Source organism: Gymnodraco acuticeps, unplaced genomic scaffold, assembly GCF_902827175.1.
Source record: "Gymnodraco acuticeps unplaced genomic scaffold, fGymAcu1.1, whole genome shotgun sequence".
Taxonomy (NCBI): Eukaryota; Metazoa; Chordata; class Actinopteri; order Perciformes; family Bathydraconidae; genus Gymnodraco; species Gymnodraco acuticeps.
The window spans coordinates 29,242-56,172 of NW_022989858.1; the positions used below are offsets into that span (position 1 = coordinate 29,242).

At 41.3% G+C, this 26,931-nt stretch overlaps 1 protein-coding gene across 1 annotated transcript in view; it reads left to right on the top strand.

Annotated features, from left to right (window-relative positions):
• Window positions 1-24,174, top strand: part of fam120c (family with sequence similarity 120C) — a 31,698-nt gene extending 7,524 nt beyond the window's left edge. Inside the window, 12 exon segments of the mRNA XM_034240230.1 lie at window positions 6,901-7,175; window positions 7,832-7,994; window positions 8,089-8,172; window positions 9,114-9,279; window positions 10,542-10,797; window positions 11,219-11,333; window positions 11,701-11,910; window positions 14,454-14,691; window positions 15,525-15,660; window positions 17,352-17,415; window positions 18,136-18,144; window positions 18,146-24,174. Of these exon segments, the coding sequence (XP_034096121.1) occupies window positions 6,901-7,175; window positions 7,832-7,994; window positions 8,089-8,172; window positions 9,114-9,279; window positions 10,542-10,797; window positions 11,219-11,333; window positions 11,701-11,910; window positions 14,454-14,691; window positions 15,525-15,660; window positions 17,352-17,415; window positions 18,136-18,144; window positions 18,146-18,385 (1,956 nt within the window). The 3' untranslated portion in view covers window positions 18,386-24,174.
• The last annotated feature ends 2,757 nt before the right edge of the window (window positions 24,175-26,931 follow it).

The following is a 26,931-nucleotide window of genomic DNA, read 5'->3' on the forward strand; positions in this document are numbered from 1 at the left end:
TTCGGTACGTTTTCGGTACAGCAGAATTTTTTTTCACAAAACAAAACATATATATATATATTTTTATTATTATTATTAAACTGTGAATAATGTATTCACTCAAATAAATACAAAATATAATAAAATAAACATTAAGGTGCAGCATTTCGATGAACTGAAATAATCTGTATTTGAACTGTACTAGTTCCTAAGCAGCCAGTTTGACATTAGGACTTGCTTGTCATTGTATTTTCATGTTTTTTAAAATAAAAATGAACTTGTCCACATTGCTGCCGAAAGGGCAGATCTGCTGGCACTAACAATGTCTCCTGCTGTGGAGAACACCCTCTCTAGGGACAGAGGTAGCAGATACAGCCAGGTAGCGCTTTGCTAACATGGCAACATAAGGATATTTGGTGTTTGTAATAGCTTTGGCTCGGTCTGAACTTTTTGCGAGTGGTGGAGGCTTAAATGCTAGCGGGAGTTGGGTTTGCACTTCAGTCTTTTTTCTTTTGGTAGCCTACCGGTGATATTCACGTTCGGGTGATGCCTTTTCAAGAGTGTGCAAGTTTGATTGATTGATTGATTGATTGAAAAGTTTATTAACAGCTTGTATATTGGGTACAGTACAGTACAGCTCAAAACATACAATTGTTAAGGGGATGCAGACCAGAGAAAGACTTTCGTCTTGTTTACATCAGGGTCCCCCATTTCCAATTCATCATGTCATTTAAGACATATAAGACATATTTTACATACAGATGGCTTATTTTGATGTATTGTCAGCCGCGTAACCAATTTTAGTTGAACAATGCCGACAAACAGCTTTGGTTCGGTCCACCTGTCTTTGTCCGTCAAACCAAAATGTTCCCAAACCGGAGACTTCAATGATGCTGGAGGATTTTCGAGCTCAACTTTATCTGCGTTCGCCATTAATTTTCGACAGTTCCTCAAATGACTGACTACATTTGAACGCATCCCTCTGACCAGCTCTCATAGTATGCCTCTCATCCAATTAAATGACTTGCTCGCTCTATGACGCGTTGAACCCAATGTGACCAAATTACTCTGAATGCTGCGACGCAGCACCTGAGATTACTTCCAAAAAGTTATTCACGTTCTCAATTTTTTACGTTTAACGTTATATTCGTTCGGTACACTTCGGTACACACGTGTACCGAACCGAAGGGCTCGTACAGAATAATTTCGGTACGGGTACGTGTACCGTTACACCCCTACTGTATGCCTTGCACAATTTCTCAAACGCTCTTAGCCATCAACTTTCAGATTTAGCTTGAGGTTGTTTTAGGCATGTGGAAACTAACAAGACAATAAAGATGAATACTTGATTCAAAAATACATATATTATTAAACTAACTAAACACATTTTGAACAAAACTAACATTGCTTTTAATTTAAATTAAATAAATAATATTTCACATCAAAAGAAACAACAGTGTTTTAACAAATCGTATTAAGTAATCTGATGACAGACTGTAAACAGAATAGCTGAAACTTTAACAAAATAAATACCTCAGTTATCTCTAATCATTAACCCATGTTTGTATCATGTAGTTAACTCCGTGTGTTGCTGCTAGCATACATAACACCTGACGTGGAAACGTTACTCGTGGATGGGGCTGCAGAGCTGCTAGAAAGACGGTCGAACCCGGTGCATTCCTCCGTCTGCATGTGGAGCACTTTTGATAAATGTTTAGACAAACTGCTCGTGCTACCGCCCTTACATGCTAAACTCTTATTGCACTTTTAGCAACGAGCATTCTCCACATCGAGACAGGTAAAGTTTAACCACACCTCGGAGCGCGTTCTCTCCGCCATCTCCGCAGTGTGCTCCGCTGCATGTAGCAGCTGCGTGTGTGTAAACTGCCCCGCCCCCTCGCACACAGACGGGGGAGAGAGATCTCGTCTGATCGAAAATACATCATAGACGCATTTGTTTGTCTTTTTGCATATTAGAAACGAGTTGGCGACACTAAGACTGCGATATAATGTTTTTGTAGCAATAATACATGATATATATTTTAAATGTCTCCGGTACCGATAAAAGACCAATAACGTTGGAGCTTAACGGCGCGTAAAACACATGTGATGACGTCACCAACGAATCGACGACTGAATTAGTTGGCAACTAATTTGGTAATCGATTAAGTCGATTAGTTGTTGCACCCCTACTCAACACACACACTTTCAAAAAGGTCAGACAATACAAAGAGAATGAGTTGCTAAACACTGCAGGCTCCTTCATCAGCAACAGGCCCAGAGTGAGAGAGCGAGAAGACTTCCTGGGTGCCTCCTTTATGGTCGGCCCTGGCTGCTGATAGGCCAGCTGAGGGTGAGAGGATCCAATCAGCCATCAGACTCAGGTGCACAGGCAGATACCGATCAGCTGCTGATTAGCTGTGCAGAAGACAGGGAGAAGAGAGAAACACAGGAGGGAAGGAAAACCACACCAGTACAGCCTGCCTGGCACGTAACACGGGGTAAGGCAAAAGATGAAGTATTACAAACGGCTGAAATGAAATGGTATACACTTCCTGTCTCTAAGTCAGGGGTGTCAAACTCAAGGCCCGGGGGCCAAATCCGGCCCGCAATTGAATGTGGCCCGCAAGAGCATGCAAAGAATATAATACGTTTATTATACGGTTACATGCCACTTTACAGAGGCACGTTGCCTATAAACTACATGTCCCACAATGCATCTTGTTTTGTGACATTCGCACTGAAGAGACTTGCAACTATTTGCCTTAGACTTCTGCTTTCAGACGTAGTTAATTATGAAGTTATTACCCTATCCGATAATAATCCAATGCACAGGAAATTATGTATTATAATACATTATTTTATATATATTTATTAGGGCTGTGCATCTTCACTGGTCTCACGATTCGATTCGATTATCCTGTCAACGATTCGATTCAATTCGATATCACGATTCATACCAATGCGTTGCATCCTCAATTTTCTATATTACTGCACATGGCTTATTTTTCATCAATGCATACATGCAGTAAATACATATGAACTCTCTTTTTATTATTTAGAAAGTGCTTCAGAAATCAATAACATAAATATCTTGACATTCATTTATAAACCAAAATAAATGAATTGTATAGGTCTAGCCTCCCTATATCTGTGTGTGATGTTGTTCCATCCTCAAAAACAAAAAAATAATGCTTCTGCAGTTTAGCTGCAGCTTCTAGCAATGGTCTTCTGTTAAAAAAAGGACACTGAATGTCCTGAATATGGCATCACACACAGGACTTGAGTCTGAACACAGCAGACAACAGGAGTATTTACAACAGCATATAACAACTAAAATACTGCATGTGGGTGCACACTTACATTCTCTGTCTTACTGTTACATAAATCCCATGAATGTATGAGATTAAGTTAGCTTCATTATATCTCAGTGATTAAGTGAATAATAACGTTTCTATCGGGTCACTATCAGCCTGTCACTCATTATTTTCAGGGAGGGGGCGGGGCTTAGAGGAACGGAGAGGAGACGGTGATCGCGGAAGCTTTTTTCCTCCTGCCTTCACAAACTTTACACACGTGTATATATCGTCTGAAAATTGCTAGAGGTCATTCATACTCTGCAATCCAAGACTTAATTAAATCCACCAAAAACCTGACATGATTGTAACGCGATTATTTTTGAAAAACATAAATCCCTGTGTCTCTGAGCCGCAGCGACACGGAGTGATTCAGAGCGGGTCCTTCTGCTGTTGGTTCTGGACTGGTGTTCTTGTGTTGGTGGATAAAGCAGACTGCTCCGTGTTTGGTGTTGCTGTGCCGCTGTCACGTCTGTTCCCTGATCTCTGCGTCACCGACCGATTTGATATTAAAGTGACTGGGAAAAAAAACGTTATAGTAAAGCCGCGGCCGGAAAATCAGGAAGCAACGTTACTACGCTATAACCGATTATCTTCCGTCACTGCATCGAGACCGAATCGTCCGCATCGCAATGCATCGTAGAAACGATTATTTTCAACACCCCTAATATTTATATAGTCTTAAAGTCACAACCGGCCCTTTGAGTGCAACCATAATGCTGATGTGGCCCGGGATGAAATTGAGTTTGACCCCCCTGCTCTAAGTGGTCTGATGTGTTTATAAATTATTTGATTATATTACATATTAACACAGCTTATAGAGCTGTTAAGCTTTACTAAAATGAGTTTGCCATGGTGATCACAAACATTAATTGTCGTTTGCTTAAAATTGTTCAACTTCAAAAAACATTTTGAGTACCGTAACCACTTTTTGTTTCCAGATCCACTTGAGATGGACAAATCAGACAAACTTGACTCTCACAAGCTACATTTTTCATGAGTTTTCTCCAAAAATGCTATTTGAGTCTCGGTCAGAAAACTGTGGCCTGTGAAGAAAGAGTATACTTTTCCCTTTGGAACATTGGGAGAGAGAATGCGTCATAATCATGAGAATTAATATACTCAGACCGGCTGCTGGTCTCATAAAGGGGCGGGCAGTGCCGAAACTAATAAAGGGTATTACTTTATTCCAACTGAGGATTCTTTTAGAGGATTTATAAAAACATTCATTTAAATGAATTCATAAATATGAGGACTGATGGCTTTATATGAAGAACTATAACATTTAAATATATTCAGTCCGGCCCTTGTATTAGTTCACATCTCTGAAAGGACCCCTCGCCTCCCTTTCTCTCCTCGCTTCGCTCCTTGCTTTTACATTACATCTAGCTGACGCTTTTATCCAAAGCAACTTACAATAAGTGCATTCGACCAAGAAGATACAACCTTGACGAAAACAGAATCATATAAGTACATCAAGTTTCATAGAGCCAAAACATTTCAAGTGCTACTCAACTGGCTTTAGATAAACCAGTCCTTTATTAGTATATAAGTTCTTTGTTAGTAATTTTATTGCTCGAAGTGGAGTCGAAAGAGATGAGTTTTCAGTTTGCGCCGGAAGATGTGCAAGCTATCTGCCGTCCTGATGTCAATGGGGAGCTCATTCCACCATCTTGGAGCCAGGATAGCAAACCCACGTGTTTTTGCTGATGGGAACTTGGGTCCCCCTCGCAGCGAGGGCGCAGCGAGCTGTTTGGCTGATGCAGAGCGTAGTGCACGCGCTGGGGTGTATGGTTTAACCATGTCCTGGATGTAGGAAGGAATTGTAAAGCACTTACACATCACTGTACCCTGTATGCCAAGGCAGGTTTGCCATCACTTACTGTAAAGAGGCTCAGTCATTGGTACACGTTTATTTATAAAGCTTTGTTGGGTAAACTCCCGTATTATATCTGCTCTCTGATAACACAGAGAGTTCCAAGCAGCTATTGTCTGAGATCGCATGATGTAGTATTGTTAGATGTGCCAAGAGCAAGGACTGTCTCAGGTAAGACAGCTTTTATGTGCGCAGCTCCACTTGCTTGGAACAATCTTCAGCAAGAATTGAAACTGAGCAATCTCATTCCTCTGCATGTTTTCAAAGCTAGGCTAGATGAAATGCTCATTGATACTATGGGCACTTGTAAATGTCTATAACTATGTAAATGTATCCTGTAAATATAATGTATGATGTCCTTCATTGTTTCATGTGGAACCTATATGCTGCAGGTCTCCCTTGAAAAAGAGCTCTATGATCTCAATGGACCAATCTGATTAAATAAAGGTTTGAAATGAAATGAAATGAGGAAGGGCCAGATCCATTCGCTGCATGGTACGCAAGTACCAGTATTTTGAAGTGGATTCTAGCAGTTACTGGAAGCCAGTGAAGGGAGCGGAGGAGCGGCTTGGTGTGGGAATATTTAGGAAGGTTGAAGACCAGACGAGCCGCTGCATTCTGGATGAGCTGCAGAGGTCGGATGGCACATGCAGGCAGACCAGCCAGGAGGGAGTTGCAGTAGTCTAGGCTAGAGATGACGAGAGCCTGGACCAGAAGTTGCGTCGTTTTCTGGGTCAGGAGGGGACGTACCAGAGTTCCCGTTAGCCGGTAATTACCGGACTACGACCGGTAAAATATGCTGAAGACCGGCAAATCTAAATCTCTCCGGTCAAAGTGTCCGTTCAAAATCATTTCCGCTTAGCGCAATACCACATCAGTTGCGCAACTTGCGCCATTTATGTGACAGACAAAAGAGTATGTGACAGACAAGAATAGTCAATTCTAATGTCTAACACGTAATGTGGAGAAAGAGATGTCCTGTATGGGTTGATTGTGCGTTGATCTGTTGGTAATGCCTCGGGGTTCCGGTGGGCATGTAAACAAATGCATAATGCTGCACTATACTTTGCGGCCTCACCCGGTTGCATAGCGACACTTATTGTTTAGGTGTCTTTTAATAAGCAGGTAGTCATATCATTAGCTAGAACTAGCTGGATCTGATCGATATGGACATAAACGCGAGTGAAGTCTAATCTGACGGGAGAGAGAGATCAGCTGCTGCTGACGAGTCGACTGCATGATCACATGCAGTGGTGAGCGGAACAAAACACACACCAGGTTAGAATATCACACGTAGCTATTTTAATGACCTCTCAAACTACCGTAACTAGTTATAGATATGTTTAGTTTTACTGTCGGGTCACTCATTACTGGATCCGCGAGCTGCATGATACTGACGGGCTGTCAGGAGAGGGAGAGCGCTCCGTTTATTATTCCCGTGTTATTGTAAGTTACTGTTCACTTTTGAATAATGTAGTTAATCTACTATAATTAGTTTGTTTAATATCGAATCAAATCAATTTGTTTTAAAGCACAATAAATAACAAAGAAGACCTTTGACCGGCACTTTTCTCATTTTGTCCGGAAGATTTAAACTTTAACGGACATGTTGACCGGCGAAAAAATATTCTAACGGGAACTCTGGGACGTACTTATTTTTGAATCCATTTCCCTTCCTTCTGCTTCCAGTTTCCTCCCCCCCAGGTTCCAGGGTTGAAGCCGCCCTATCAAAATGCTCAATATGGACCGGGCTCTAACCCTATGTTCCAGAATGCGCCGCCACCGTCCCAAGACCTCAACGATTCGCTGACGGGCAAGATGGGCTTCACTGATTGGTCGGCTCCATATGATTCCACTCAGGGGGGAAATCGATTACCCAATCATCACACTGCCCCTCAGTCTGGTCCCTCTCCGTCTCCTTCATCGTCATCAGACGGAGACGAACCCAACGACAGCAACGCAAAGTAAGACGCGAGACATTTAAGATAAGTTAAAAGGGGAATGAGCCCTTCCCAGAATGCAGTGCATCCATTACAGCTCAATAACACATACACCTGTTGACTGTGTGATGTTTTGTCAACAAGCTTAAGGTGTAAAGAAGCCCAGGTGCAGCTTAGAGATTGAGGGATTACAGATACTGAAGAGGAGGAGGAAGATGGAGGAGGAACAGAAGGAACTCACATGATTTTCAGTTTAAATAATCTTAACATGGTTTAAAAATCTGAATTGGGACATCTTGAACTTGTCAGGGTTTGAAGAAAGTCTTGACAGTTTGGAAAATGCTTTAATTTGTATTTTCAAGGAATATGCTTGAATTTTAAATACTGAAAAACAAAGCATTGACATCACACATTAATATATATGTGCAGATATATCATGAAATCTGTTAACTTTATATTTGACATTAATATAAACAATTTGTATGTGTGAAAAAGGCTTTGATTATTTGGTTTTGTTGACTTCTGAGTGGCTGCTGCTAATCTCCGTCTGATGTAATATTAGTAATATAAACAAAGTTAGCATCCAACACAAAAATGTGTTTGAAAAAACGCTTATAAACACAAACATGACGAATGCCAGTCGAGCTTTACTGAACACTCCCATGAACCCTTTCCCTCAGCCATTTGACAGACAAGTCCTCTCGCTGGGAGGATCCCACTGGAAGGGGGGGCTTGGCCACTGGAGACGGTTCCCAAGGCAACGGGAGCGTGTCACACATTCCGTCACTGTTGTCTATGGCGACACGCAGTCACATGGACATCACCACACCCCCTCTGCCTCAGGTTTGTGTCGATTAGAGAAATACAAAAACTACTTCTAGGTTGTGTTAAAAGTTACATTTTGTGATGTTTCCTGTTTTTTTGTTTTGCTTTTCAGGTCAGTGCTGAGGTTCTTCGTGTAGCCGAGCACAGGCACAGAAGAGGACTGATGTACCCCCAGATTTACCACATATTGACCAAGGTAAACGGATTTCCTCACTCCCATGTTTTTATTTGTGCTTGCATTGGTCTCTGCAAGTGTGTATTCTGTCTTTGCAAGGCCGGTGTTTTATCAACAAATAAAATGTAATTTCTATAGCCCAATTCTACACATTTCTAATTTGCCTCAGGGGGGCTTACAATCTGTACAGCACACTAATTCCTGTGTCCTCAGACCCTTGCAGTATCTTAAGAAAAACTCAATAACCCAGTTAACGGGGAGAAGTTGAAGAGAAACCTGATGCAATTGAAGAGGAATACTGTCCCAGGAGGGTGCTTTATGTGTCATTTGTCAGGGTGTCCGCGGGTTCTTAAAAAGTATTACAAGTTGATAAATCAATTTAGCGAAAAGTATTAACGGCATTTTCCAAGGTATTACATTTTGTAGCTTGTTTTCAATAAGTATATAAATTGTCCAAAGAGGTTGTGTTCTACAGTCTGCCTGAATGTAATCATGGCGTAGGTGTGTAGTGTGATTCTGTGTAGTTTATTGATGGCATCCCGTTGGGTTTGACGTCATCTGAACAGGACATCGCACGCTCACTGCTTGATAGCGTGCGAAGGTCCGTTTACGCCGGTTGCTAAACAACATCGTTATGGGGAAATGCAAGTTTGCGTCCAAATGGTTGGAAGATAAGGAGGAAGGACAATCAATACTGTATATAGTCAATGTGAGGTAAAGTGTGTCGCCAAGGTAACCGGTTAGAACTCCAAGTGGCGATGAGGTCTTAAAATGTATGGAAAGGGTCTTAAAAAAGGTCTTAAAAGGTTTTACATGTGACTTCAGGATTCCTGCATATACCCTGTAATATAACATTATAAAATTACAACTTAGACAATCCATATGGGAAATGGATCAACGAGGATGTCCAACAGCAATATAAATGATCATCCATGTAATCTCTTCTTCCTCACTTCTCTCAGGGAGAGATGAAGATGCCAGTGTGTATAGAGGATGAGTGTAACTCTGAGCTACCTCCGGCCTCTCTGCTGTTCCGCGCTGCCAGACAGTATGGCTACGGCGTGCTCTTCAGTCTGGCTGAAACCCACCGCCGCCTGGAGAGGCTCGCTATGCGCAAGAGGGCCCCCCCTGGAAGGTAGGTCCCCACACTGAGTGGAGAATGTGCTCTCTACATGTCGTATACTGACTTTTATTACAGTTTCTTTCTGGGAATCACGCCAAATTATATCTTAACTGTTACTATATAGTTTTTTATTTCCTTTAACCATTTCATCATCACACCTGCCCTCCTTCCTGCCCTATGGAAATTATGAATCTCATCTGTTATTTATAGAAAGTACATATACAGATATAAAGATAGAATTGACATCTAAAATTGAAATGCTGTCAAGTATTGTGCTTCTGAGTCTTGTGCTGTAATGAGAAACATTCTTTTTAATCCAGTTTGTTATTGGCTTTACTTGTAGCATGCAAATACACATTTCTTGCAGGGCCAGTAACTTATAATATTTAACTAAAAAACGTTCTGGACCAGTGGGCCTTAGAGCACCGTCTAGTGGGCCATGGAGGTACTGCCAGAAAGATGAAATGCAAATAAATGTTTGTTTGGGCAATATGCAGAGTTAGGTATTTATTTATCTAAATTTGCTTAAGAGATCACATAAATGAAAAATGCACAAGTTTAATCCCATGTAGCATTTTAAAATGACCACAACAACCCAAAAGCACGAGCCATGAGACAAATGTGTTTTTCTCGTGTTAGCTTTCTGCTGCTGGTAACCCTAGCCCTCCTTCGGGGGGGGTTATTCCAACTTTGAATCTTGTTTTACAAAAAGCCACAAACCCTATTCATTGTGCTCTTAAAAGACTAGCCTGTGCCAAAGCCAGCACAAAACCTTTGTATCAGTATCTTGTTGTGAAGGGAATTACGGTTCTTTGAAGGGAGCCGGATCTTATGGCTCCGTTCCTTTCCGAGAGCCGTTCAAAAGAGCAATTTTTTTTTTAAGGGGGTTAATAGGTTTATCTGCAAAAGAATCACCAGGATAATGATTGACTGTATTGCCAGAAATCTACTTTTACTCACAGAAAATGTATAACTTGCTACATCTCTCAGCCAGCCAAACTACTGCTCAAGCAGCATGCATTATGCCATCATCTACGGCTGAGGTGCATTCAGGAAAGCAAGTTTCTTTTAAAGGCGAGTGCATTTATGGCAGGCAGTGAACCAACGATAAAAAGAACGGCTCTCGCCAAGTAGGACTCGGTTCCCTTCGTTCGTACCGAAGAGCCGTTCAAAAGAATCGGATCGTTCGCAAACGTCACATCACTAGTTTCTTGTGTCTTTTAATCGAAACCTGCTAAATGTTTAACTTACTTCTCTCCCCTCTGCGTTACAGTTCCTCCAGTGATTGTCAAAGAGTGGAGCAGCGGTAAAGCCAAGTCGGCCCTGACTCCGGAGCTGGTCCCCGCCCTGTGTTTCCGGGAGTGGACCTGCCCCAACCTGCGGAGGCTGTGGTTGGGTCGAGCCAGTGAGGACCGCTCCAGGAGAACCAGGGCCTTCCTGGCCTGCCTACGCTCCGACTGCCCAGCCCTCCTCAACCCAGCACAGGTCCCCCAGCATCTGCTGCTCATGTGCTGCGTGCTCAGGTATGACGCTGCTGGGTTAGTGTAGTTTGCTAAACAATGTGTGTGTGGCCCTAATTCCCGTGTGAGATTGGCAGGAGCACCTAAACAGCCAAACACTGACTATGTGTATTTGAAGAGTTTAGTTCAGCTCTTTCCCAGTGCACTTCAGACTGAATGATAATACCATCCATCCATCTACAAGAATTTAATAATCAACCAATAGCTTGAGTAACTTTTAAAGCAACGATTCCAACAATTATCTTCAGAAAATGTAAGGGTTATCTGGTTTCCGTGTTGACTGTGATATCATGTCATGGGGCACAATTTCCATTCTTATATAGTAAAGCTTTGCACCTGCATATGGAGTGATGACTGTAGACATCTGTGCCCTGTATCTCTGTGCTCCTGCTCTAAAGAGAGCCTTGTCTTGCCTCTCTCTCAGGTATATGATGCAGTGGCCTGGTGGAAGGATCCTCCAGAGACACGAGCTAGATGCCTTTCTGGCTCAGGCTGTTTCCAGCCAGCTCTACGAACCGGACCAGCTCCAGGAGCTCAAGGTGAGACCCCACTCCTCAAAATCATTGATGATTCTGTTTGTAATTTATGTATTTAGTATTTTTCGTGATGTCAAAAGATAAACTACTGATAATCCATCTTCTGGTTGTGAAAAAAAAGAGAGCTATGTATTTTAGATTTTCTAAAGTTATTTGAAAGTAAGATTCAGCGCTTTGAGTTGATAACATTTTAGTTGCATGAGGTTAATTCCCTCTTTTGAGCCTAGCCTCAGGGATTTGCATTATACAGGCTACATACAACATCTCCTGAGTGCCAGATCTCAAGGTTCTCAGAACTGTTATCACTTTGAAATGTTCGGCCACTCGTCTGCAGTTAAACAATTTAAATGTGTGTGTGTTATCCTTTTAGGTGGAGAAGGTGGATTCCCGCGGCGTGCAGCTGGCTTCCCTCTTCATGGCCGGCGTTGACACAGCGCTGTTCATCAATGATGTGTGCGGCCAGCCGTTGCCATGGGAACACTGCTGCCCGTGGGGCTTCTTTGACGGCAAACTGTTTCAGAGCAAACTGGCCCGAGCCGCTCGGGACCGGGCTGCCCTGCTGGACATGTGCGAGGGACAGGTACGGTTATGTAATCGTGTGGCAGCAATAAACAGAGGACATGATGGATGTGTGTGTTTTTAATGAAATTACAAGTGAATAAAGAGAAGATCACGCTTTATTAATCACTGTTGGGAAATCGTCAGAGCAGCAACAGCAATAATGAGAATGAAACCCAGAGGACATGCAAGTGTTCACACAAGATTAATGAGAATAACTTATAAGGTGCAGTATGAATTAAAATAAAGGTAAAATTAGATAAACAGGGGGTCCGCGGGGTCTTAAAAAGTATTAAAAGTTGATAAATCAATTTAGCGAAAATGAAGGCTATTAAAAAGTATTAAACGGCATTTTCCAAGGTGTTACATTTTGTAAATTGTTTTCAATAAGTATATAAATTGTCCAAAGAGGTTGTATTCTACAGTGTGCCTGAATGTAATCATTGCGTAGGTGTGTAGTGTGATTCTGTGTAGTTTATTTATGGCATCCCGTTGGATTTGACGTCCTGGGTTGGAGTTTCAGGAACAGCTCTAAATTGGTTTAGTACCTACTTAAAGGACAGAAAAAACGTTGTCTCAATAGGCAACTACACATCAACTTTGACAAATATGTCATGCGGGGTTCCTCAAGGCTCCATCTTAGGACCTTTGCTTTTTAATATTTATATGCTACCTCTCGCTGAAATTATTAAAAAGAGCAATCTAAGTTGTCACATCTATGCAGACGACACCCAGATTTATTACCAGGAGACTGTTCTCCGATTTAGAACACTGAGCAAGTGCATTGAGCACATCACTGACTGGATGACTCAGAACTTTCTCCAACTGAACAAACAAAAAACTGAGATCATTGTTTTTGGAGCAAAGAAGGACCGATTAAAAGTAATCGCAGAGCTTCAGTCAGCAGATTACAAAACCACTAATAAAGCCAGAAATCTGGGTGTAGTGATGGACTCAGACCTGAATTTCAACAGCCACATTACAACAGTCATTAGGTCTGCTTATTATCACCTGAAGACTATATCGAGGATTAAAAAACTAATGTCACAACAGGACTTAGAAAAGCTTGTCCATGCTTTTATTTTCAGTAGACTCGACTACTGCAATAGTGTCTTCACAGGGCTCACAAAAAAAATCCATCAGAAAACTGCAGCTGATCCAGAACGCTGCTGCACGTGTCCTCACTAACACTAAAAGAGTGGATCACATCAGTCCGGTTCTGAAATCTCTACATTGGCTTCCAGTCGGCCAAAGAATTGATTTTAAAGTAATATTGCTAGTTTTTAAATCATTACATGGTTTAGGACCAAAGTATATTGTTGAACTCCTGCATAATTACGAGCCATCAAGGTGCCTCAGGTCTGCTGGGACGGGTCTGCTATCGGCTCCGAGAGTAAAAACAAAACATGGAGAGGCAGCATTTAGCTGTTATGCCCGACACTCTGGAACAAACTACCCAAATCATGCACGTCCGCAGAAACGCTCACTATTTTTAAATCGAGACATATCTCTTTGCCGCTGCTTTTAATTGAGATGATCATATTCGAACGACAGTATGCCTTTTAAACATGTATTGTTTACCTGTGGTGTTTATTTTAATTTTTATTATCTTTGCTTTGTAATGTCTGTTGTAAAATTGTATAATGTGTTTTTAATGTATTTATTCCTAAAAAGTATTTTAATTTGTTTTGTAAAGCACTTTGAATTGTCGCGTACAGAAAAGTGCTCTATAAATAAACTTGCCTTGCCTCTGAACAGGACATCGCACGCTCACTCCTTGATAGCGAGCGAAGGTCCGTTTACGCCGGTTGTTAAACAACATCGTTATGGGGAAATGCAAGTTAGCGTCCAAATGGTTGGAAGATAAGGAGGAAGGACAATCCATACTGTATATAGTCAATGTGAGGTGAAGTGTGTTGCCAATGTAACCGGTTAAAACTCCAAGTCTTAAAATGTATGGAAAGGGTCTTAAAAAAGGTCTTAAAAGGTTTTACATTTGACTTCAGGATTCCTGCTTAGACCCTGATAAAGCACGTAGAAGTTAAGATTACATATATACATATGTGAGTGAAGACTAATACAAATAAATATATATATATATATACATTTCTATGTGCAAGTCCAAAGTAAGTACATTAAATACAGAAATGTAGTTCATAAAGCATTTGAATGACTTTGTGTAGTGGCCGGTTCCCAGTCCAATTTGATACTAACATTTAAAACATGAATATCTTGCATATTGTCAAATCAGCTGAAGCCGTTTCAATTTAGGCATCCTTATTTTTCAGGAGTAACTTGGTCCAAACACTGAATGTACTGATTCAAAACTAAAACGTTAATAATCTTACATTATTGATGAACTTAATAAATGTTTAACTGGAAGAATGTGACTGCTGTCGGTTACTGTGAACGTCCTTCACTTGCTAAATGCTTCTCACAGGGAACATGTTAATATGAAGAATCAAATGACACTCTGCTACCGGCTGTCTGGGGAACAGACATTTCCACTTCAGCTTTGTGGTGCGTTAACAGCAATAACTTCTCACATGTGTCTGTGCTCTGCAGGAGGAGCTGGTGTCCAAGGTGGAGAAGATGCGTCAGGCAATCCTCGAGGGCATCAACCTGTCCCGCCCTCCTCCTCCTCCCCCTCCTCTTCCACCTCCTCCCTTCCTCCCTGCTTCCATGGTGCCCCCTTTCTACCCCATGCCTCCCCTCTACCCACCTCGCCCCATGGGCATGCCTCATCATCATCACCCACACCATCCTCACTACCCCGCCCAGCACAGACCAAGAGCCTTCCCAGGTACACAGATGCCTCCTTTTTTTTTTTTTTACATACTTTGTCCTTTTCATAGATTTATAATGATCTTGATTTTGAACCAAATGTAGTACTAGAAACCAGTTCTTAGCAGCTTTTTAAGAATGCAAAAGTGAGAACATTGAAAAGCGTGCTATTGATGGCTCTACTTCAATGCAATGCATAAAGGAAGAGGATGAAAGCTGAAAACTCGTTACAGCTGGAGCACGTGTATTATAAAACGACATGTTAATATAAAGCCTTACATATTCCCGCCACAATTAAATATCGTCGCCACAAATGGATCTCATAAAAAAAATATATTATTTAAAAAAAAAAAAAATGTTGGTGGTCTAATGGATAGTGAGGTGGGCTGATGATCGGAAGGTTGCGAGTTCAAATCCCGCCTGGAACACCACTACTAGTGTGCCCTTGAGTAAGGCACTTAGCCCTCAGTTACTCCATGTCCCTGTAATTGGTCACTAAGTCGCTTTGGAATGAGGCGTCTGCTAAATGCCTAATTTGTAAATTATATTTTTGGGAGAATAACCCCACAGATCCTCAACTCCGGTGTGTCTCACTCATTAACAACGCAACACAGCAACACGAACGTTGTCTACAGTAGCCATGAACTCGCATGTATTTTCTTGCGGTGCCCCCACAAATAGAATCAAATTCTGTGGGAAACACTGCTTACTGCAAAACAACATACAGTACTATCGAGTATTAGTTAGTAGGTCATGTATACATGTTTTATAGAATGTTGACAACGCTATAGTTTCTTATTTAATTCCCTACAATAAGAAAAGTATCAGTAGTCACTTTTCTTCTTTCTTCAGGCCTTCAGTCAATCCCCCCCCAGGGAGGGAAACTGGAGATCGCTGGCATGGTCGTCGGCCAGTGGGCCGGGAACAAACCAGTCCGTGGGAGAGGGGGCTTCAACATGCAGGTGGTGTCAGTGGGAGCAGGGAGAGGGTGAGTAACATGAGGATCCTTCATACACCTAACAACTGACAAGTTATTGTAGAGCTGGATTTTCTCTGTTCTTATAATCTCGGTAGATCAGTCGGCCACAAGCATATTCCTTTTATAAACACTTTTATACTCTGTATCAGGGCTCGAAATTAACTCTTTTCCTCAGTGTCCCACAACTGTCCCGAATTCTACTTTGTATTGTCCCGGATATAACCAGCAGTGTCCCAAATTTAAATTTGTATCGTCGCCCCCCCAATTATGCAGAATACATATCATTTGATACTTTTTTGTCACTTAATCATCACACCATAGTTTTGTCCACCATGTAAGTTTAAAATACTTGTTCTTTTAAACATATGAATATTAGTCTGATCTGTTGCCTCTCCTAGAGTAGAAGGGAAGAGAGTTGTTTTAAGACATGTTTTTCTATTGTTTCTCAATATCCAGACTAATTTATCATTGTCATGTCAACATTGAAGAATTCTGACTTGTATTTTTCAATTCGATATGGTATGGCTGTATGGTCTCTCTGTTTTATGATCGGAACCCTCCATCTGGCAATAAAAGTGGAATGAATGATAATAAAAAAACAGAAGTTCCATAATACAGTTTAATAAATGTATCTGTTTTCAGTTCTAATTACAAGTTATCCTCACAAGTCAGTAGTACTATAGGAATATAAATTGATCTTCGATCTTCACTCATTCACCCACCCCCCCCCCCCCCCCCCTAGGCACAAAAACAACTGGAACATTACTCTCTCTTAACATGACACATTATTCTCATACCAGAGTTGATTGACAAACTAAAATTACCTTGCGACCCCCTTTCTAATCGTCTCCCAATCTGACTGACGTTCTTGACCCAAAAACACTAAAACACTAAAAACATATGAAAAGCTAAATGATTAAATGCCTTACGTTTTTGCAGCTAAAGATTCTAGCCTGGTCACTGACTGGCTGACAAAGAAAATACAAAAATGATCGGCTACACCTCTTATTCTGATCAACTGTATTTCACATCATTTTCACAAACTTCAAAAGAACATGACACCGCATTTTAGGACGTTTGTATGCATTGTAAGGCACACTTCAGTTGTTAGCGTTAGTTAGCGCTAGCTAACATTGACACTTAAGACAACTAACTTACCACAGTGGAAGACGCTGCATCATGACCATGACCAGGACTTGGGATGTTTTCGTTTCGGGAGTCGGCAGAATTGGGGCTTGCATCAGGGGGCTGTTTATTCAACCACCTCAGCATTTCTTTCTACTTCTTTTAACTGTCGTGACCGTTGCCTTGGCGCGAGTCTAGCAGCAGTCAGCAGCAGAGTGGATGACGTAGAATGCATTCTATGATTTGACGCCCAATGACTTTGCAAATAACACCCATTTTGAAGTTTACTTTGAATTTTTGTTTCACTGTCCCGAAATAGTCCCAGACAAGATAGATTTGTGTCCCAGTAGGAATTGTTATGGTCCCCGGGACATCGGGACATCGTTAATTGCGAGCCCTGCTCTGTATGCCGTCATTATGACTGGATTCAAAGTTCGTACATAAAAGACTGAGTTATAGTGATTACATTAATATGGGCTGTTAATTACTGATGGCGACAATGAGCAATTTAACGCTGGTGAGATTAAACCCTAAATCAGACTAGTTATACTCCTCGTTCTGTTTCTTGATCACAGGAGAGGTAAAGAGATTCCAGCTAAACCAAGGGTGGTGAAAAAGACGCCTACCAACAGATCACAGGTAAGAACCACTACACTTTTACTCTCTCTCTCTTTAAGATCTTTAGACCGATAGTTGAGATTTTTTGAAGTGCTGTTGTACGAGTAAAGTATTCATTGTCGGTGTATAATAGTATATAAGCTAAGCAATGTATTGCTATATAGTACAGACTGTTTTCTCAGCTTATGTTGCCCCTATGCAGGCCTCTGCCACGGGAGTCCTTTGATAGAAACAGTAATGTTTCTGTGCAGAATTCAGGAGATGCTGGTTTACCGCTGCTGCGACTAGTCTCATAGTTTGTGTTATCGTGTGACTTTCGCACGTTTAAGTTTGGATGCAACAAGCAAACTAACTGATCAAGGCAGCGGTAGACTGGCAACTCCGGTGTCCTAAATAATAGATTTTGACAAAGGAGTCTACCGGCTTTGAAGAGTGAATAGATAACAGTTTTACTTCCCTGTCAGATTAAGATGTCTTACAACAAGGTACAGTGGTGAAAATATAGACTTTTTCAACATCTAAATTATATTTAGCTGCTGCCACAGTCCAAATAAAACAGTAGATCTACCGTATTTATTGACAATTCATTCATCACCATCATTTCTTGACCTCATACAACCCCACCTCTTATTGTACTTTTCCCTACCTGAATATCAATCACAGCTATAATGTCCCTCTTTATCACGTTGCATCTGTCCTGCTGCTCCTCTGTTAATATTCTGTCTGCCTATCGCCCTGCAGACGTCGCCTCCCCCCCCCCTCCAGCAGCCCCCCAAAGCCCTCCGAGGAGGCGGCCGGCTCTCCAGAGGCTGCGCCTCAGCAGCTGAATGGCAGCGCTGCAGCCATCGGCCCCCCCCTGGAGCTGGCCCCCCTGGCCCAGCCAATCCCATGTGCCTTAGCCAGAGACAACCAATCAGATGGGGTGGAAGTGGAGGCCCCCTTTTGCCTTGACGACTGCCCGTCAGACGGAGCGCTACAGAAGGAGGAGTGACAGCGTCCTCTCCCAGGATGCATTGCTCTGAGAGAGTTCTGTGTTTGACTGCCTTCCCCTGTTTTTGTAGCCCTGCCCTGCTAGCTGTGCAGCGTCACATGGAGCAGGAGGTGCAGCGAGGCCCCCCCCTCGCCCCCACCCCCCCCCTGCTCCATGTGACGCTCAGCGGCAGTTAGCTGTTACTTCCTGTTAAGTTTTTCATGTGGTTTTACATTGTTTTACAAAGAGAGGTTTTCTCCATGAGTCTGTAAGCGCCCCGCCCCTCAAAAATCCTAAATGCCTCCCTCCTGCACTCAAGAGTAAAATAAGCTTAAGCCCACCCCCATTACAACCAAGCACTTAAAAAAAGCCACCCCCTCTCCCTTAAAGTATGGGTATCTGTACAGTTAAAATGTCTTATTTTGTGTTTTTAATGGTCCCATTGTTTGAATCTCTGCACACAGATGTTAAGCATGCGGTTTAGGGTGACAGATTGGATGTGGTTTCCATGGTTACAGCATCTAGGCCTGGGCGCCATGGTCAGTGTTGGCGTGTTTGATGGTTGGTTTGTTGCCATAGCCGTCTCATGTGAGATTTATCTTACATGAATTCTAGGTATGTGAGTAAGATTTTAACAAAGTGATAGTACCATTCTTCTGTGCAGTGACCCCCCGCCCCCCCCGTACTCACAACGTTGGTATACTTACTAGCAAATAACCCCTTTTATTGATTGATTGGTTATCTATCACAGGAGCACTTCTGCACCACCATGGTATTGGCGTGATATCTTACTTTGACCAATGTAGCATAGCCCAGTGCTTAGCTGTGCTTTGAGCCCCCCCGCATTTATGCACCTTAAGCCCTAAAGTATAAAAGATATAACCCCGCTCCTCCAAAAAAAAAGTGCATTATAATATTATCCTCCCATGCCCCTTGTCCTTTACTCCCAAAGCTTTGATTGTATTACCCAAACGGAAGCACTTAATGTTGTATTTAAATATGATACATTTGAACAAACCCCTATACCGGTTAATTGACCGTCTGAGAGGGGTGTACCCCGCCCCTAAGTAAATCATTATGACTTGTAGAACTACATATAAAGGTAGAGATGTATTTGAGAGACATCAGAATGTGAACTGAGTGGTTTCAGACAAAGAGGCACTTTGTTTGGAAAAAAAGAAGTTTAAACCACACTGGATAGTCTTCTACCAGGTGAGAAAGAAATGATAAAACTCTGAGGCACGTTCTGGAGTTTAAGGCCAAAAAATAAAAGAATAATGCTGCCAGACAAAAGATGGATATGAACGGTGAGGGTTTGGGTAACTGCTGCCAGGCGGAGTTCCCCGCAGACTGGCCTCGCACGTTCAGACATAAAACTTTGCAATTAAGCTGAAAAAGGACTCCTGATGTTCCGCGTCGAGGGTCCTTAGGAATCTTTTCAGATTTCTAAAAAAAAAGTTATTTCCAAAGTGTATTTTAAGAAAGGCCAGCCTACTGAGGCAGCCAGTGATATAAAAGGGGTGTGGCGAGTGACAAATCCTCAAAGAGCCCCCCCCCCCACCCACTCAGGTGGTGATTGAGTTACGGTTGTCATTACGATAGCCCAACACCATGAGCCGCAGCGCTCTGGTGTGTCACTTTAGACCAGCAGAAAGCACTTCCCTGCCCTGAAGCACCTCGGCCTGAAAACACGGCGAGGCTTTATGGGTCGGATCACATGACGGGAGAGAGGGAGGCCTCATGGCGGACCCCCAGAGGGCCGCTCAACAATCTGAGACTTCTAAGATATTGAATTGTTTTATTAGAGCACTTATGTTTGTAGAGAATGAGATGTGTCCCCCATAGTAGATTTCATCTGACTACGGAAATACAATTTACCAATAGCCGGTAGCACAACTGCAAAATGTAAAAAGCAGTACACCGACAGATACTGCCTGAGAGATGCTGGCCATGATCATTGTAACTCTCTATAAACGTACTTGGAGAGGTTGAAATGAGCTCACTATGTTAAAAAAAGGCAAGTCAACAAAGAAGCACCTTATTTTCTTACTATGTTGATGACTTGTGCTCTATCGTGTGCCACACAATTGACATGGAAAAGAAGCTCTTACGAAATGCCGTTTTGAAGGAAAAAACCCTGACTATATCTGTAAGTGTTAATGTAGTCGCGTCAGACATCCCCTCAGTTTATGAACTCAACCATGACCGTTGACCCAGCCGCGAGTCGTAGGCCTACGCTCGCCATCACAAGGCTGGGCCGCGCCGCCGTCTCTTACACCAACACCAAATGCAATCCAAGGTTTCGGACCCGCTAGCCGTTTATTGGTAGGGATTAAGAGTTCGAGTGCTGTAGGTGTTCATAGGTTAAGAGTAGGTAACGGCGTCAGGCTGAACACAGGACTGTAATAACACAGACACCAAGACTAGGCTAGAGAATATAGCTCCACTGGCCGAAAAATACTAAGTCTAGAATTACTAGGAGTCATATACTTAACTGCTTTTCAACTTTTGACATTAGTACAAATATGTGTATCGCAACAGTACATTGTTAGAAGATGGCTTTTCTGCGGCGAGCCAGAGCGTGATCTGGTATACGATGCCCTCTCGATTCGCTCGCCAGATACCAGAAACGCCACACACACATATACATTTAAACAAAACACACACATACAGGTATTCAGTTGCATTTGTTACCAGCGGCATTCTCTCTGCTTTTGTGCTGAAGTGATTTTGTGCAGTTTCAGTTCCCAGTGGAGTGCTCTTCAGTTCATCAGAGAGCATTTTTTGGTAACACATTCTACTGAGTCTTATAAAAAAAAAAATATCCCACATTTTCAAGTTTGCATGGACGGATTTAAAAATACATGCCATGACAAACACAACCATATATACACACACTTACACACACAAGCACACATATTACCACACAACACACACATACATAGATGTTAAACCCTGAGTTACACAGTAGCTAGTATGGATAAAATAAAGTCAACACAATACATGATGTAGTGTCCCTCTCGTCCTTGTCTGTTTTAGTTCGATAGATATTTGATCAGTGATTTTTATGCTTGTTATCCTAACCCCCCGCCCCCCCCTGCTATTACACTTTTTCTCGCCCCCTCCTCCTACTCCCCCATAAAAGGTTCATTCACTTCTCTTTAATGCCCCCTAATCTTCCTTGTAGTCTACATGCATACACACACACACACACACACACACACACACAACATGGCCACTGATTTAAATCTGCAGTAACACAAAACCAACACACCCATTTTCCACACAGGTTACCCCTCCTGTCCGGTTCTTCAGTTCTCTCTTTCACTCTTATCGCCTCCCTCTCTGCCTCTCCTTTTAGCCCCTTTTAGGACCGTTTCTATTGGCTGTTTTTTCTCTTTGGGCTGCCCCGCCCCTTAATCAACCCAACTAACAGTAAAGGTTATATTAACGTTGATAATCAGTTTCTGTATGTATCTAGCCAGAGTCTGGAAAAAAAAATCTGAAAAAAAAAATCAAAACGGTTTTATTCAATTGTGCAAATGTGTTTTTTCTTACTATTTTTAATGTTATTACATCTTCTAATCTAATCCTTCTACCATTGCTTCAGTTAGTACTGAAATACGCTTAGCCAACCTAGAGATTTGAACTGTAATGATTGCGATTTTCCTTACCTGTATTTTATATGGCATCTTTAGACCACCGTTTATTATGTACGTAAGTAAATATTGCCCGTTTTCGAAATTAAAATTGTCGTCTGCACTATGTTATGATCCTCATAATATCCCTGAAAACTATTTCGTGGTCGACTCATTATCAATCTAAGCTGAACTTGCACAAAGCAGCGTAACATCTCTTGTAAACACCTGAGAACCAAAGTACACCTAGCATCCCCTCTACTCCATATAAATCCCCCCATAGCCCCTCACGCTCCCCGGCATCGACGGTTTACCCCCGAGTAACAAGTTTTCCGATGAGTATGATTTATATAATGACATTACAGCACGTGTGATTTATCTGACAAGTCTGTGAGGTAACGGTGTTTTTTAAACACCGTGGTTTTCGTGGAGACGCAGACAGACAGGGAAAGGAAGGAAGTTTTTGTTCGACAGTGAGTGAGCGAGTGGGCAGGTTTTAGGCATTGTGGGTCAAATCACCCCTCCTGTTGCTCGCTCACGCCTTTTTGTAACTTCTTCATTGACTGAATTCAGGCTGTGTTCATTCAGGCTGCTTGCACACGCTCAGATCAACACTAATACACGAAAAAAGGAACAACATCTGGCAGATATGCTTTCAGTCACGCTGGGGTTTTGGCGCCCACTTTAGCATTTCTCACATGTTATTGTTGTGCTCTCTCAAACTTGCCTTTAACTGCCCAGACTCGGATTGAAAGGGCAACTTTTTGCTGATCTGAGTCTCTTCACACGTGGGCATGGATATTCTGAATGTGGCTGGATTTTCCTCAAAACACAAATCTGAGATTATTTAGCATCTAAATACATGGCATGAAATGTGAAGTGCAACTAAGAAATCATTTATGATTGTTAAGATCCACAATCGTATTCTAAGACCCATACTACACCCTTTCACCAAGTTTCAGGATCATTATTAATTTTTGTAAACCTGTGTACAAAGAAACTAATCTGAAAACATTTCCTTGGTGAAGTTAATTCATAGATTAGAGGTTAATCTATGAACAAATCTGCAACTATATACCACCATTTTGTTCATTTAGATCAAATGTTGGAGCAAAAATTCCAAGCATTTTCTTAACAGGCCTTTTATTTATTTATTCTAACATTAAGACAAAAGCAACAAAGGAAGGGCATATTAATTGAAAGTATTTCTTAGTTGCCACGTGGATTTGTTCATGACTTTTTGCATGGAAATTGTGAAACTTTTTTTTTTTTTTTTTTTTTTTTAATGTTATTCATTCAACTATGAATGAGTTAATTGAGAACATGACATCAGAAACAATCAATTCAATGCATTTCTGATCAATTTCCTGCTCTCAGCCGAAGTGTCATGAGGAAAATTCACCCTCTCTGACTGATAAGAGTTGTCCAGCGGATACTAAAGGCATCTTGCCTCACAGCCGACACAAATGGGAGCGCCTCTTGAGGAGCTCGACAATGTTGAAGAGAACCAAAAGTCCCAGAAGAATATAAGTGTGCTATGTTGTATTGTAGAAGTCAAACAGTGTTATTGTCTGTCATACAGAATGTGGAAAGGGGTCATCGGCTGTGTTGTACCTGTTCTGATCTATTTGCAGGGTTCTCACAGCATTTTGTCCTGATTGAATAAAGGTCCCTATATGTCTGTCTCTCTCTACACTGCCAAACCCTCCCTCAACAGCCCCCAAGCTCCAGTATAACCCCGCCCCCCCCCCTCCAATGGAGTCCCAAGCTGATCATTATTGGCTATTTTTTGTTTTGTCACGATTGGGCCCTTAGCCACAAATGTACCAATGCATGTACTACAGTATCCACCCAAAACTACATGTGCAACGAAAAGGGTTACATTTATCCATAATATTATTGTTCTAGAAATATTATCATCATTATTGCTGTTATAATTATGGTCGGTATAATTTGTCATCATTGTTAGCATTATGGAAGCACCGGACTGTTTGTGGAAAGATGAGAAAAAAGAAAGCTTTTTTTTTATTTTGTCTGGCTGTTGGTGGTCTGATCTCACAGAGGGAGGGGAAGAAAGGTTCAGAAAGAGACAAAGATGGCAGTCATGTTTGTACTGGTTGGGAAATGACTTACAGTGCTGAAATAAAATTTATTCTTTTAGTAAAAAAAGTATTTCTGGAGTCTAGTGTCTTTTTGTATGAAATATGTTTAAATGTGCAGGTACTTAAAGATGGGGTAGGTAATTCACTTCAGAAACACTTTGTGTTATATTCCATGGAATGCTCTTAACGTCCCGATAGCAATGAATATATTCAATGATTTGACAACAAATACATACAAAATGTCATCTGTGAAAGCCGTGGCGCTGTAAAAAGCACGACCAATCATCTGAGCCGGCCCGGCTAAAATAACTGGATGGCCTACCTGCCTGTCAGCCTTCTATCTGTGCACAAACTTATCTCGTGCCCTCATTGGTCATGTGTGCGTTCGTGTCTATGGTTCGTGTGTGTTGGAGGAGGGGCTCTGTAAGGAAGTCTGAAAGAAGGGGCAGATTTTTTTCTGTTGAGTATTTTCAAATTCTAGCGCACTCGAGCTGGTTTCTCCATTCTTACCTACCCTACCTTTTAAGCTTTGTTTATGAAAGCTTGAAAACATTGGACTTCAGTATGATTGCTGCATTTCTTTTATTCCATAACTATAGCAATCATTTTAATTGCGTGTAAACTGATTTGATAATTGTGAATTTTATGAATATCTTTAAAAATAGTGATGGAAGAAGTCATGTCCTTTACCGCACTTAAAGTATCACTACCACACATAATACTACAGAACAAGTCAAAGTCCTTCATTCAAAAATATTACTAAATGTCATTGGTGGAAGGTTACAACTATATTTACTCAAGTACCGTACTTTCCATTTAAAAAATGTGCTTTGTTCTATATCCTTGTTTTTTTAGTCTTTGCTCCTTACAATATATTATTTTTGTTACTTCTCTATTCCTAGTGTTTTAACCCCAACCCTTTTTTTAATTAAAATGTACTTTATTTATGTTTCTATATATAGTGTATACACTCTATTATTATTATTATATTGAATACAATTATTATCTATGCCTAACATTTTAAATAATAATATATGAATAATAATATTTATATTAAAATTGACTTAATTTGTGTATCCTTCGGTTCTATAGTTGTTTTAGTTCTATTTTATATCTATATTAATTTAGTTTCTATCTGTATTTAGTTTTAAAAAATAAATATATTAAAATATATATATTTCTTCATTCTAAATAAAGTCCTATATAAAGTTGTATACAATCCCTATTATTCTAACTATCATTATTATTATTATTTTAAACCCCTGTTATTTTTATTGCATCATTTTTATTTTATTGAATACAAAAAAAAAAAAATCTCTCTGACACAATCGTGACGTCACTAGGCCTCGTTTTCAGGGGTTGGTCACGTGATTGTTGGCGTGGTGAAGCGAGGCATCGAAACATTTCGCTGCGATACTTCTGCTCAGAAATGTCGGTACCGTGTACGAGTAACGTCCGCTGCGAGCCTCACATCGATAACTGGTGCTGATCCAGACGAACCAGCACAGGAACCCCGGCAGCAGCAGCAGGAGGAAGCGGGACCGGAGGATGTGACAGCGGGGCGGGAGGACCGGGAGGACCGGGAGCTCGAGAACCGCCAATTCCTGTTAGCTGTCAGCTAGTTAACACTGTTGGGCTAGCTTAGCGGGCTAGCTGACTTCCTGGGCTTCTGCTGCATTTAAAAGCTAAACTAACCACTCTGCAACAGGGTTTTAATTCTTACTAATTTAATATATGTATTGTTAATGTTAATACATGTTTATTTGCTAAGCAGCTAAAGAGCTTGTAAGGCTATGAAGGTGTCCAGGTTTAGCCTGTTAGCCTCACCTGATTGAGGGTACTAGCTACCAGCAGACCGTGTTAGCGGCGGCTCATTGATTGCGGCTGGATGTGCGTTGGTGGTGAGGCCAGCTCGTCATGTCCTGCACCTTTTTATAGCATGTTTTATGTTGTTTTTGTCCCCTAGGTCTGCCACTGGAGACCCTTCTCAAGGAGAGGAAGCGTCTTGAGAAGTAGGCTTAACATTTTTCTGAAGGATTGGTCTCCTTTTCTGTTCTCTAAAATCTTTAATCTTTCACTGCTGTCCTCCTTGTCAGATATCTTTTAACAGAAATTGGCAAGAAACTGCACGGATAATGTAAAAAGCAAAATGTGTATTTTATGGTTTGGAATAATAGAGCCAGTGTGAATTGAGGTGAGTAGGAATGTTAAATACATGAAGGGAAGGGACAAATGTGAAAGCTGTTAATCTGTAAAAGAGGTTAACTTGTATAATGGTTAAGACGAGGAATACATAATGTGTAGTTCACTGCATATTTCAATACAAAGTCTAAATACGTAATAGAAGACTAATTATAGTGTGAAACGTGTGGTTTTGTTCTGCTTTGTATAGCCTTAGTATAGTGAAATAGAGACATTAGAATTGGGTTTTTAAAGGCCTAGTTCTGATCATTTTAAGGAGAAGTTTTATGATTACTTCTCAATAGTTGATGTATGGTGGTCGGCACGCCCCCAGTTTGGAGAACCAGAAAGAGCAGAGCAATGTACTGCTGTGGGTGGGGGCATTAGAAAAAAACATGTCATCCAATTAAAACAACAAAAAAAACGAATATTTGTACTGCTTTACTTGAAGACAGCCCTTTCTCACAGGCAATTAAAGGCATTCTTTCTCTTTCTTGGAGGCCACCAGACTCCATTACCAGAACAGGTAATTTAACTTTGTGAAACACAGGATCCGCTAATCTACCTTTTATCTTCATTAGTGAGTTTGTTGTTTGACTTTGGTGTTCAAAGGGGTACGTTCGGATTCACCAAAATCACACAATTA